Below are 15,338 nucleotides of genomic sequence, written 5' to 3'. Positions count from 1 at the left end.
TATATATATATATATATATATATATATATATATATATATATATATATATATATAATCACTTTTGTACACTTTTGTACGTGATTCATTTATCACACATTGCCACAGGTGAAAAGTACTGACGAACAAATGCAGTACTTGTTCTTGTAAGTATATATATTTGTGACTTCTAATACTCTGTATCAGTCCTTCGTCAAAGGCTTGGAAATAAAGTCGAAACTGGTCAGGACCTCTTATTTTTCACCTGTGGTAATGTGTGACATATATGTATATATATATATATAATATATATATATATATATATATATATATATATATATATATATATATATATATATATATATATATATATATATATATATATATATATATATATATATATATATATATATATATATATATAGCTTTGGCATGTTTTACTCCCAGAATTTTTCATGTAAAAACCTACATCATTACTTTTATTAAAAATATTATTGTTCCAACTTATTCTTGTAGTTCTGTTGTTAACATTGTTATCCAAAATGTCACAATAAATACAAGTTTTATCACTAACTGAAGTCACTGAAATCTATTTAATCTATCATTAAGCCCATAAAGTATTTTTTATTTAACATATGAAAATTTTGTACACCTTTTCTAATATAATTATCTTCCACAGTATCAAGAATGGGTAGGGGGTTAATGTGGCTTTTCTCCCGCAACAATCACTTCAGGGTGTGACGTCTCTGCCTGCACGACTTAGGGTAGAAGGAACTCCTTAGCCTTCCTCGGCAGGCAACCCTTCTAGGAGGACACTCCGAAATCAAACCAGCAGGTGGAAAGGACCCTTCGGCCTTGGTGGGTAACCCTTCTAAGAGAAGGTTACTCTGAATATAAACCTTGTTCCCCAACCTTGGATGGTGCCATAGCCATTGTACCATGGCCTTCCATGGTACATCATTCTCTGTCTCTCTCCTCTAAGCCAAAGTTCTTACACTCTGTATCTTTATGACAAATACTTTATTTCTTTGCTTAAGTAATTAAATCTCTCTCTCTCTCTGACATATTTCTCACCCGCTATTTCATTGTGAAAAATTGTATATTTTCCTATATAAGGAATTAAACTCTCTCTCTCTCTCTCTCTCTCTCTCTCTCTCTCTCTCTCTCTCTCTGTGACAAAATTCTTACACTTTTCATTATGGCAAATATCTTGTTTTCCTTTAATAGTAGAGCACAGTATCTCTCTCTCTCTCTCTCTCTCTCTCAAGCTCGGTCACTCTTCTTTATAACTATTTATTTTCCTGAATAAACAATATTAAAAGCTCTCCTGCTCTCTTTCTCTATGACAAAAGAAATTATTTTCCTACATAAACTGGTAAATCTCTCATTCTGTATCTCTCACATATAATTTCTTTTCACTGTTTCCCTGTGACAAATGATCTCCCTGCATAAGCAACTGAATTCCTCTCTCTCTCTCTAAGACAAGGCTCTTTGAGTGTCCTTCTCTGTGTCAAATAAGTTATCCTCCTACATTAGCAAATTTTTTCCTGCACTGTCCATCAACAAGTCTCCCCATTTCTTCTCGACAAATAGTCTACTTTTCTGCATATGCAAATAAATGCTTTCCTCTCTCTCTCTCTCTCTCTCTCTGGCAAATTTTTGTCTTAATTTGTCAATTAAAAGCTAGCTCTCTCTCTCTCTCTCTCTGATAAACAAAATCCGCCGACGGAAAATTGAACTCTCTCTCTCTCCCTCTCTCACTTGCTGATTGATATTTTCTCTTGCTATTTTGGGATTCAAAAGTTTCGGGCAATCTTTTTTTCGCTACCACTGACAAGTATCTTTTTTTTTTTTTTTATTAACAGGCATTCACAACTCACTCACAAATAATAATTTTTTCCGGTACGGGGCATCAAGCTGTTTAAAATCCCTCTCCCTCTCTTTGCGCGCGCACACGCGTTCCGTCTTGAGAACGGGTTTGTCATCTCCTTTGCGAACTCATCCATTGACACTTCCTCTTAGGTGGAGCAGACTAGAACTGGCTATCTTTCTATCTACGCATCCACCTATATATCTATATCTGATAAAAATTAGATACATAACTTGTTGAGTTACTTAACTTGAAAACTGGAGCCTTCTGTAATCCGGAGACGCAAGTTATTTAGACGGACAAAATTAGCTGATACAAAATAGATACATAACTTGTTTAGTTACTTACTTGAAAACTGGAGCCTTCCGAATGTAATCCGGAGACGCAAGTTATTTAGACGGACAAACATATCACTAGACTTACATAACTTACACGAATAAATGTTTAGGCAGCCATAATTACCGAAACACAGTTAAAGAAGGAGATGAAGAAGAAGAAGAAGGGTGAAGACGGAGGGGTATAGACAAGGCTGGCGCCAGGATGGTGGGTAGGGCGTCTAGCCGTAGACCCACCGGTGCCGTGGTGTCGCCGTTCCACCACAGGTCCTCTCGCAGGTCAACCCGAACAATCCCAGTCTCTCTCTCTCTCTCTCTCTCTCTCTCTCTCTCTCTCTCTCTCTCTCTCTCTCTCTCTCTCTCTCTACGATGAAAGTTCGTAAGGCCAGTATACGCTCTTAAGAATGGTCGCTTACTTGAGTTTTCTTCTTTCTTAAAACCGTCCATCCTCTGAGCAGATACAAAATGGCCTAGTTCCTCTTTACTGTCTGTTGTTCCTTCTACATGGAAGCCCCATTCTGCCTGATTTGTGTGGTTCTAGACGAATGTTTCTTTGGCAGAAATGCTCGTGGTGCAGTTCATGTCGCTCTCGTTTTTATGCGCGCATCGGAACAAGCTACGAACCCTACGGGTATTTCGACAAATGCTTACGACTGAAGCGACTGTGGTTTGTACACAAGGAAGCAAAAATAGAAGGCCTTTTAAATTACAGGCGGCACGCAACACTAGTTGCTGAGCACTTCAATAACTGACCACTGAAGGCAATCATTAATAAACAAACAAGGTGGTTAAGATGCTGCGTCACATTCGCCGCATTATGTAGCCCAAAGAGGGGTTGGGTAGCGGACTGGGGTAACTTAGCACGCCGAGTAGAGAAGGACGACTCCTCACGTAGCCGAAACTAAACACAGGATAAACACACACAACACACGCACACACATGCTGAAAGAGCCCCAAATAATGTGCGTCTAAAGTGATAAGGCGACGACTTGGTGAAATGATGGGGTACCGTAACTAAATGAGTGCATTTCGTGTTTCATTTTTAATCTCTTAACCAGTTTTCCTCGACTGTCGTTAATTTCTTTTGCCCAGTTTGTTAAGCCATTGTTGATTGAAGAGGAGAGGAGGTTACTATTTCCAACGCTGCTCAGTCGGGGCCCAAAAGAATCATAATCATATACTTTTCTCGACGATATCTAACTGTTGTCATGCTGGTATCAGATTTCAAAATAGAAATATCTGTGATATCAAAATTATTATTCTTGATGAGTCTACTTTGCTGGTAAAGGATGATGTCACACTGACGACAACAGATGATTAAAAACTGCCATCGTTATCGGGTAACATTTACATTCAGGGAAACCACACAACTTTGTCATCGGTTCCATGCAATTTTAGCAATGCATCGAAGAGCCTCATTACTCTGCACTATAAAGTATAGATAAGGTGCACAACAGAACCATCTTCCATTGAAAAACGTCCTAAAACGTCCTTAACACCGAAGAAATTCATTTATTCAGCCCGTCGCCAAGATAGGCATCTTACTTATAACTACCGATTCACCTGGCTAATGTCTGAGATTATGCACTTTCTGAAAAAAAAAAAAAAAAAAAAAAAAAAAAAAAAAAAGTGAGGCTCGCAACCTCTACTCATTAGAATGGATCCTTCAAGGCGAGATCAACTTGTGATGTAATCTGGTCATCACATGGGTTCTGTGAGGTGAGATCAAGTGATGATGTAATCGCATCTGATCATCTTGTGTCGTTGCTCTGGGTTTTCAGTTTTCTGTCAAAGAAAACTACTGTGCCGGCTTTGTCTGTCCATCCGCGCTTTGTCTGTCCGTCTTCAGATCTTAAAAACTACTGAGGCTAGAGTGCTGCAAATTGGTATGCTGATCATCCACCCTCCAATCATCAAGCATGCCAAATTGCAGCCCTCTAGCCTAAGTAGTTTTTATCTTACTTAAAGTTAAGTTAGCCATAATCGTGCGTCTGGCAACGATACAGGACAGCCACCACCTGGCCGTGGTTATATTTTCATGGGCCGCGGCTCATACAGCATTATACCGAGACCACCGAGAGATAGATCTATTTTCGGTGTTTTGATTATAAGCTGTACAGAAAACTCGATTTTTTTTCAAAGGGTTTCAAAAGATTCAGGCATAAGGTTTCCATGGCGGAATCCTATCCTCACAGTTATTAAAATCGATCTCAAACAATTTCTAGTTTATGTAGTTGCTCCGCCGCTGTCCCATTCAGTGTTGCCACAAGTGCTCGTTTCCTCACCTCCGCTGGTGTTCCTTGGCAATCTGCTGTCTCCCTTTTAGTTTTATCAGTAACCGTTTGACACAGCGTCTTCCCTTTATAAAGCAAGTCATCTGAAATTCATTTCGAATCTTTTGTTAGACACACAAATGCTATTTTTTTTTTTTTACTTAGCAGATTGGGCAAATGAAACACGGTGGAATTATTCCGTGTTACCCTGGGAGGCAATCAAAATCTCATATACTCTTCCCCGTACTACTTCAGACTTCTGTACAACTTGAATAGGCTACCTCTGAAAGGTCACACACGTTCTTGTCAAGTCTCTACAGGTAACTAGGTTTGTTTGCGGTTTCAGTTCCTCGTGTAGTTCTGAGCCACCGACTCAAAAGGTGAACTTATCCGTCCTTTTAATCACCTAAAACCCTCCTGACTGCAATTTCAAGCACTCCTCATGGCGCCCGTCTCCGTAGCTTTTCTACCGATATCCCTTTAGATATTGTTCCCCTGTGTTATGCAGCCTCCTTTCTCATCTACGTAGTTCTTCATTGGAGGAGTGGGTAGAGCTCTCGGCTAGCACACTGTTGGCCCAGCGCTCGACTCTCCGACCGGCCAATGAAGAATTAGAGGAATTTATTTCTGGTGATAGAAATTCATTCTCGTCATAATGTGGTTCGGATTCCACAGTAAGCTGTAGGTCCCGTTGCTAGGCAACCAGTTGGCTCTTAGCCACGTAAAATACATCGAATCCTTCGGGCCAGCCCTTTCTAGGAGAGCTGTTAATCAGCTCAGTGGTCTGGTTAAACTAAGGTATACTTAACTTTTTCTCATCTACGTGGCTCATTTTAATCTTAACGGGGAATTTACTCTCAAGCTGTTTTAGTTGCCGGTTTTTACGCACCCGCGCACCCACCCACCCACCCATCAACCCACCAACCCACACAAACACACACACACACATCCTCCGTCTTTTCCTCTGGATACGTGCACTCGCTCTTGCAGGGATTTTTCGATCATTTTCAGACACCTGCTCAAATGAACAAAAACGACATATGCTTCAATAAAAAAGAAACGGAACTTTAGTTTGCTGAAAAGGACACCAGGCGAATATGTGCTTCCTACTGAAGAGAGGCTCAGTAGTCTGTGAGAATGCGTTTTCACAGCCACAGGAGAAATGACAGTATGGAAGTGAACTAATTGTCCCAGTTGAAGTTTCACCGTTTGGGTCTATAAAATGGGACATCATTTTTTGGCGGCACCCTACTCGAAAAAGGAGCGTAAGAAGGTAATCTGATCGGCAGTGGATGTAGTAGATTTGAGGATAAAAAAGAAATTGGGAAAACGGCAAAGTTTTACAAAACGCTATAAAAAAAAGGTCAAGAAACGTATAAACTCACTGCGTCTATGTATCCGGATAGTTACACCTCCTTACATCCCTTTGTTTCATGCGCCTATAAATACCAAACACAATGCGCATGTACATACGAGCACTAAATGGTGTGTGTGTTTATGTGTATAATATATATATATATATATATATATATATATATATATATATATATATATATATATATATATATATATATATATATATATATAGTGTGAGTGTATCGTACTAATTATGTTTTATTTTATTTTTCGAATGATTACATCTTGAATGCCTGAAGCACTGGGCCTCTATGCTAGCAACAGAGAACAAGGCGCCTCACTGTGAAGAGCTTACTTGGGTTATAAGCTCCGAACACTTGTAAAACAAAGATCTTCGGAACATTACCCTCTGAACAACAACAAAACTGATCTGTGCAACGGGGCAGACCGCGCGTACGAGAGAAAAGTTTAGAAACTTAGTACTCGGAGCAAATAGTAAGATGATCAGTATTATTTAAAGCTATCCAACCACGTTCTTTAAGAACAGAGTTAGATACAAGGGAGGACTCTCGTTGTTCACATAGCCTTGATGAGTTGCCATAAAAGCAATAGGGTCTAAGAAACAATGAGTGGCGAATGTTTTCGTACTTGTAAATTTTGCAGTAGGGCTTAGATGAAATCTACAATGGCAATCAATTAAGGTGATAAACAAGTGATGTGTGAATAGCTGTAGCGAGGCCTGTAGAAATTTATTTGTTCACTGTGCAGCTCCAATCCCAATTTGGGTCTGCTTCGAATCATGAAGATTGCAGTAAAGTAATTTGGCAAGTATCTCAATGCTTGTCATACTTATGCAGCCCAATAAACACATAACAATAATCCGATATCTTGCACTCATACCTGTACGAAAGAGAACCTCAGAGCACATTGGCCTTTAACGGATACAGTTCAACACATCGGACTTATTCTATTTCGTTGTCAGTTTAGCTATAAACTTTTTTCTTAAACTGCCATTATTCATTAGCGCTGTGTCGAAAATCACCCAAGATTTGTTTTTATAGTGCTTTAGTTGTTTAGGTTTTCGATGTGAAGAATGAAAAATGTATAGGCCTATATCCTCTAACAGCATTTTCATCACCATGAAAATCATTTCGAAGTCCTTCTATTCTATAAGTATAAACGTAGTGAAAATATCAAACAAAACACAGACCAAAGCTCGTACCGTCCTTTGTCGAACCGCCATCACTGCACCCGCCCCAGTTCATAAAAACAAATAATTTGTGAATTATCGTACGTCTGACAGTTGAGGTATTTAAACTTGTAAACAACGGTCGTACTTAAGTAACCGGAGTTCTCTTATGCAAGATATAATGATCTTGCTGTCATATTATAGCATTTGCAAGGATCTGAAGTATTAATTGTGGAAAAAAGTAGTCAGATAAGACAATATATCTTACATTTTGCTTTAGTGGTGTTTTGGGTTTTAATAATAATAATAATAATAATAATAATAATAATAATAATAATAATAATAATAATAATAATCATCATCATCATCATCAATCATCATCATTATCATCATTATTATTATTATTATTATTATTATTATTATTATTATTATGATCACTATATTATTAATGATCACTGTTATTAATGCTCATAATGTTATGTTTCCAGTTTCAATTCTCATCAATCGAGTAAAAAAAAAAACATGGCGTTTTGAAACCGTAGACTTAATATCTCAAAAAAAAAAAAAAACTCTCTCTCTCTCTCCTTTCAACGTTCCATATCCCTCAACTACCCGTCATTATTCCGCTTTTATCTCTCTCTCTCTTATGATAACAATATTATAGGTTGGTCATAACTGGTACTCATGTGAAATGCAAGTCTTTACAAAAGTGAGGGGAAAAATAGTAATAAAATAAGAAATATGGAGGTTAATGACAATTTTGTAGTCTCGTTACTCACCCTTCTTTCCCTGTCTGTCCGTTCTTTGTGTCTGGGCTGGAAGGAAAAGAAATAAAAAAGAAACGTCAATAAAATTAGGAAGTTTATAAATCCTTAAAACACAGGATAATGGATATTTAAATTTGAACAGACCAGCATTATTGTAAGTCACTATTTGCGCGATTACCCTCTCAGTCCTAAATACCGTGAGTTTAAGCAAATATTTAATTCAAATATATCAAATAAAACAACTCACCAACTCATGATACACTTTTGGACTGATTCTAACCAGATTATAAAAAAAAAGAACGGTTCATATCTCCTAGAATTAAGTAAAGGCATCTCATTTACTTTATCTTTTTCTCTGCGTCCTCCAAACAGCCAAAAGACGAGATAAATAGTCCTTGAATGTGTATAGAGCAAAACAGCAAAAAAAAAGCCACAAAAACACAAGGTGTCATTGACTCCTGGTCGATGTGTTATGACTCGCAACACTGCGTTCTTCTTCTTCTTTGTTACTACGCAATGAAGGTTCTTTGAACAAATAAAATGGCTGTCAGACTTCCTGTACTTACAAGTGATAGAGTTTCCGAGTAAACTCCCTCCCTTCGCCCGCTCTTGAGACGAACAGTGGGATCAGTCACTTTCCTTTCCTTTTATTGTTCTCTACTTATGGCCCTGATACGCACATCCTCAGCTTAATTACAGATGCACATGCGAGTTTATCGCCTGCGTAAACATTGATTACAAGCTATAAATTTACAGCGAGTCATAACTGGCGTAAACGTATTGGCCAACGGTTTGATGCCGTACGTGTTCAGAGCTGATTTTATACTCGCAGACCGATATGTGGTACCTGATAACAGTAGGGGTCGTCTCTATGGGCTTTAGGTGTGCATTTCATATCATCTGAACAGCTTCTCCCACTCTTTGTGGAACACAGCTATCCAATTAGGCTTAATTAGGCTTAATTTTTACACTCCTCTCTGTAATGTGAAAAAGGAGTTTCCACTTCCAGCTTGGACTCGTTTCAACATATTTATGGGCGCTATTTGGATATTTTGAGCAAAACTATTCGACTGCATTTTTCTTCTTCACTACACCAAACTTCGAATTTTCACAGGAAATAGAAGAGTGTGGTCCCAACGCCGTTTGAGGCCCGGGAATCTTTTGGCTTCTTCCGTTTTCGAAATCTTGAATGTTCTCATTCAAAATAAAGCTTTGATATTCCTTACGTAAAGTTACGTATCGTTTTCTGACCTCTAATCTGACCTAGCAAGAAAACTATATATATAAATTTTTTTTGGCTCGTCTTGGTAAAAAATCATTCATTGTCAGTTTTCTTTACATTCAGAAAAAGTCGCTTTAGTAAATATGATTTCATCACCATCATCACTTTAATAAATATTATTAACTTACATTCTACAACAGTTTACCCATCTTTCAGCTCTTCAGTAATTTCAAACAAAAGCGCTCTGTTCGGCGGATGCCTCTTTCCCTGGTCAGCAACTACGTGGAATTCGTCCTATGTTTACGTTCGTCCAGGTCACTATTACCTTCACGACTGATTTCTTCCCAGTACGGTCCCACGATTTTCCCTTCCTCCAACTTTCGGGTTTGGACAGACAAGGTCACCGAGTTGCTCTTCTTATCCGTCAAAAAAGACTAAGGAAGAAGTAATCACAACACGGGCAACCTCGGGAAACGAACACAAACAAAGGAGGAATAAGACGAACAAGGGAGCCGTTTCAGAGGCAAATCCCGCCTACTACTACTACTAGGCAGGACAAGAGGTTTGGGTGTTGATTAGTTCAGCCAATTAGCGAGGCGTTGAAAGAGCGTGTTCACTTACCATTTAGGGAGGCAGAATGAGGGAATGGTATAACGGATTCACGCTGAATTCATTAGCTTAGAGAATGATGGAAACTGAGAGGAAACGTGCATTAAGACATGTTCCACGGCGAAGTATTCGATATTAAATTTTTATTGTTTTTTTTTATCATTTTCTGAAAATACCCAAAGATAAAACTGATAGATACAAACGTTTTGCTTTAATTCAAACAGTCCTGAATTGAATAATTAAAAGTTTTCAAATTCATCAGCTTCTTTATCCAAAATAATTCCTTAAGCAGCCATTTAATTTGCTCTCTCTCTCTCTTCCATTTCCGTCTGTAGGCATAAACTATCGTTCTTACTGAAGTAGATTTCCCTTCCACCTGGCGGGATATTTTTGTCACGATTTGTCTCACAAACCGTGAGAAACTCCGTCTTTAATTAAAAGCCTTCAATTTATGTCTCACTATTCTCTCTCCATTTCCAAACCACCGCAGATACTAAGAGCGTACTTACTGAAACAGATCTTCCATTCGTCTTGCGTCAGTTTTTTGTCCTGATTCGCATCGCAGATGCGCGGGAAAAGCTTCGAGCACTTCTTGGGTTCGACGAATTTCTTGACGATCCTCCGAAAGTCTCTGTACTCCCGGCGCTTGAGGATCCCGTCGTCATCTCTGTCCAGCTGGCCCCACTTCCACTTGATAGCCTCCACTTGGGACCCTCTCTCTGAAATTTGACTTCGTTAGAGTAAATGGTCATGAGAGGAGATTGTTTCCTAGAAAACCAGTGGTTTGATGTAGTCTCTCCTCATACTAATGAGTTAGGGAGGACGGGAATACCACTCAGAGTTGTCGCTGACGAACGTGATTTCTTTTCGGATTACATCTTTCTAATATCGTTTATGTAATTCTTTCTGGATATATTTGGTATGAATACAAATTACTTTCTAGATGACTAAATCTGAATGCAAATTCTTCAAAGAATCGCCTTCGGCACAATAAATTAATACAGTAAACAGACTCTTGCATTTGAATTTCATTACAGATGATAAACCTCTTATTTTTTTAAACCTCTTTATCATTATACTGAATTATCAACATGTCCAGTCTTCATAATACAAAACAGATGTCCCTTCGTCACTGGGCAACAGATTCTGAGATAACAGTTTAATATAGTCTATTCTATCGTTACTGTAACAAAGCATTCATGGGAAGTTAGCTGTATTCAAGTCTCCTCATATAATTCACATGTAAAACGTTGACTTTAATACATTTAAAGTATTAAAATTCCGCTTAAAATCCCTTTTTCTGAGGAAAAATCGATTTGCATGCTAGAAAACTGGGATCTTTCCTAGACAGCGACCCCCCAGGGTTTTAACCCCGTGTGTATCCACCTTTGTGGCGTGTTTAGTACAAGCCCGTTGGGGATTACTGTAAAAACATAAACAAAAGACTATAAATATCAAAAAGATAATGACTCCCTACGAAATATTAGTCCTAGATAACGACCCCCGAAAACCCTTGGGGGTCACTGTCTAGGAAAGATCCGAAAATTGTATTGAAGACTTTCGTTCACAACAAAAGAGCAGCTTCCCAATACTCATCTTTCCTCCGTTCAGTCTGTAAGTAGGTACTCACCCCCGCTGGCTTGAAGTCTGTAGTCTTTCATGATGAGTTTTAACATGTTGGCAAAGAATAAGTTTCTCTTCTTGCCCCGGCAGCGGTCTAAGGAATAGAAAGAAATTATTGAGAAAAACAGTAATGTGGAGACAAACAAGGTTTCTGGTAGCACCACATCCTTTATAACTTCAACTTCAACTGTCCAAGATCACTGATGTCATATGCGAAGTAAAATCTTGTGAGAAAATGTCAGTGGAATTTTTCAGTATGAAGATGCTGAAAAATACCACTGGCATTATTAGTGCATTGTCAGCTTTATTTACGTCAAGAGAGAAGTTTCGTCCTCGTTATCAGTAGCAAACTGAAAAATTCAGAGATAAATGATATAAAAAGTCAGACTATTCATTGATCACCTTTTTGCCAATTCTACACAGTTTTCTCATAAGGTGAAATCTGATAAATTCGTTAGGGCCATAGGTAGTAATAAGAACTAAAATAATAAAATAAAGTAGAATAGCAGGCAGGTCCGCCCCACTTTATTTGATCCTCCATCTCTCCTCCTTTATTTCCTACCACGGGTTCCCGTTCTCCCACCCAAAAGTTTATTCAACACGTTCTTTTCCATCTTGCTAGAGGTGGCAAGCGACCAGTTCGTTCGTCGTTTCAGCTCTTCTTCAGTGATAAAACATCGTGTATCTTTCAATACCGAAGGAGGCAAACGGAGGCTAATTACCATTAAGTGACGGTCATTAATTAGCACAATGGTCAATTTACGCTCAGTGAATGGCTCCTTATCCCCTGATCTTATTATCTCCCGATAGTTCTGTTGTTTAATTGTTTCATGAACGAACGGCAATGTCACTTGGTCAATGGACCTCTGTGCTGGGCGATTCACATCCGCTGGATGGATAGATGAATTGTATAAGGGCTCTTTCTTTTGCAACACACTGATAGAGCAATTTTCCCTGAAATCTACCCCGCGGCCAGAAACAGAAAAGGGATTCTCCGTAGTGACATCAATGGAACGTTTCATCGGTGGTACTTTGAGTCGGCTTCTGCTATAATTCATTCTATTCTACATTCTTCTGAATCGAAATGTTACTATGAAACTGATGATGATTATTACCGTTTAACAATTTATACAGTCGTGTGCTTAATATATAATAGAAAACTGACCGTAAACACCTGGAAAGCTACAAGAAAAGCCAAAAGTTTTTATAACCTGGTTCACTCTGTCCCAGACGGTACGGAAAAAAAAATTCAAGAGTAATTCAGTGAAAAGCTTGGACAACCAATGGAAGTAATGCAAATAAAATGACTTAGTATCTACACACTAAACATTATTCTATTCTATACTTTCAAGAGCTGATGTGCTGAAGATTTACCTGTGCAATTGATTGGTGATTACCTTACCTGTCAATGTTGGGTGCGTGCTGGTGCTACAGTACTTGACCTTGTAGTTAGTTCAAAAACAAAGGGAGTGACATATAAGCGGAATTTAGGCTAATTATGCATTTTTATCTCAAGATAAGGTCAAAGACTCTTAGCCTCAACTACTACAAATTGTGACAGGTCAAATATATATAGATATATATATATATATATATATATATATATATATATATATATATATATATTATATAAATATATATATTATATATAATTTATATAAATATATATATAATATATATATATATTATATAATTATATATATATATATATATATATATATATATATATATATATATATATATATATATATATATATATATATATATATATATATATATATATATATATATATATATATATATATATATATATATATATATATATAGATTAGTAATTAGTAGAATGTATGAGGGAGCAAGTGGTTTGATTTTCAATGCCCAACCTTCATACCTAAACATTTGCCTTGTTTGACCTGACACACCCAAGAAGGAAAGAGTCTTTGAATATATCGTCGCCCCTTCGGAGCCACCAGGCTTTTGCTAAGTGGAGAACAGTTTAAAATTTTAACAATGATGTGCTTGAACATTGCTTTAGATGCTTCATTTTTTTTGTAAAGCAGGTGGTTGATGTTTTAAGACATCTGTGACTCCGAAAGGAAATGCAATTTAATGTGATATTCTTTAGAAGGACGCTGTCTGTTCGCTCTGACGAGGATTTAAACCAGAGAGCGACTTCGTTTTCATACCACGAATTCTGACCTTTGAAAAATTGGATAACTAGTTTGCAAATCTGCATCAAAAGTGCGAATTTCGTTCTCGTTATACTTCTCTGGCATATTTTGGCGCCAGTCTGAACAGAAAGCGTCCGAAGGGTGGGTACACCAGATCTGTGAGTGCTCAAAACAACCTCTGGAATTTGAAGAGAAAAAGGTACACAACGGTCGTTTTGTCCTACAGTGCGCCGGCCAGCCACGTACGCTGCCTTTAAAGAGGGGAAGCCATGTGGATTGGATGGAAGGAAAAAAGATTGAAACGAACAGTAATCATCCTTAAGTTTGGCTGGAAAGGGACATTACGAAAACCTGGTTTTGGCAAGGAAGACGAAAAGGGCTTCAGGACGTCAGGACGGCTTTCGTTCGTCCTTAGGTCTAAAGTGTGACTGACCCCACGTAGCCAATGATTGCAAAAACCGGCAAAATCTTTTAAAGTTTTCTTCTTCTCGCGTGGGATGTCATCTCTATCCTCTCTACCGCCACCCTTAATTCTGATTACTGGTAGATGTTGTTAGAACGTTTGGGAATAACCAACAGGTAAAGCATATCGAATCATTTTTTCTCTGGCATTCGCTTCGTTAATTTCATTCCAAGCAGATGAATCATTGTAGGCTAATCGCAAAGTGAGTGTACAGTATGTGCATAAGTGTTTGCGTTCTAAATCACATTGTAAAGAGTCACACGACAAATACATGACGACACAAAGCCTGTGATGTCCGCCTCTGTAGCCACAATTCGCAGTGTTCTGAGGAAACCCTCACTTCCGAATCCTAGACTTACATGCCTAGATGAAATTTATAGATTATTAGATTATTCCGTTACTGTTGATTAAGAGGAAGATCCTATTCACATTTAATGTGTTATCGCATTGTGGTCAAAGAAGGCAGGAAACTAATGATACATATAAAATAATTTTAATAATTGCTAAACATATTATTTTAGCATAATTCAACGTACACACTAATGATTGTGCTCTTATTAATATACAGAATGAAACTATATAGCTTTCACATCATTTTGAAGTACCACTCTTGACGGACGGTTAATTGAACGTCTATCGCTCTATCTAAACCAAAGCTCCTGGTTCGAATCCTGGCCGGACCGGCCAGATGTGCCTATCAGTTATAAATCGTCTTGGGTGTAAGTTAACCCAAGGTACAGTGAATTCGATACAGTGAATTCGATCTAAAGTAATATTTGAATCTGTATTTTATATATATATATATATATATATATATATATATATATATATATATATATATATATTATATATATATATATACATATTATATGTATATATATATATATATATATATATATATATATATATATACATATTATATATATATATATATATATATATATATATATATATATTATATAATGTGTTTGTGTATATACTGTATATAGGTAAACAATGCAATCAGCTGCCGGAAAGGAAAATTCATGTTGAAAAGCCTTATCACTGGAAGAAACTAACGTGAAACCTACCAAATCCACGAACACGTAAACGCTAAAAACAATTCATTAATGTCAACAGCCGCTCTTTCAGATTCCCGGAACTTAGACAACGTGGACAGTCATTTGGTCAAATAAACTCTGAGCATCGCGGACTTTTTCTTGTCCGTCACTCACTTGAAGAGGGCCTCAGAAACGGACTTGAGAAATGAATAAACAAATCAAAAGGAAGCGATCTAAAGATGACTGATAAATTCAGACATAAATTTCGAATGCGTGCCTTCGTTGTAAACGAAAACTCTCTCGTGCAATTTGAATTTTCTTCGGTTTTAACAACAAAATCCTTCACAAAACCTGAAAGAATAACTTCGTGCAATATAAAATGGATAAAATGGATCCAACATGTAACAAGCGAAAGAGCAAAGATAGAAAAAAAAGGCAAAAATG

General features: G+C 37.5%; 1 protein-coding gene across 7 annotated transcripts in view; it reads right to left on the bottom strand.

Annotated features, from left to right (window-relative positions):
* LOC136830984 (SPARC-related modular calcium-binding protein 2-like) overlaps positions 1–15,338 on the bottom strand; it is a 138,598-nt gene that overhangs the window by 21,029 nt on the left and 102,231 nt on the right. For all 7 annotated transcript variants that reach the window (XM_067090946.1, XM_067090930.1, XM_067090936.1 and 4 more), the window contains 3 exons: positions 11,228–11,314; positions 10,107–10,316; positions 7,779–7,814 (listed from right to left, as the gene is read on the bottom strand). In XM_067090946.1, coding sequence (XP_066947047.1) covers positions 7,779–7,814; positions 10,107–10,316; positions 11,228–11,314 — 333 coding nt within the window. The remainder of the gene's footprint in view (positions 1–7,778; positions 7,815–10,106; positions 10,317–11,227; positions 11,315–15,338) is intronic.

This window comes from Macrobrachium rosenbergii, chromosome 4 (assembly GCF_040412425.1).
Source record: "Macrobrachium rosenbergii isolate ZJJX-2024 chromosome 4, ASM4041242v1, whole genome shotgun sequence".
NCBI classification, from domain to species: domain Eukaryota; kingdom Metazoa; phylum Arthropoda; class Malacostraca; order Decapoda; family Palaemonidae; genus Macrobrachium; species Macrobrachium rosenbergii.
Note: the sequence above shows the minus strand (reverse complement) of the source record. Positions and strands in the feature narration are given on the sequence as shown.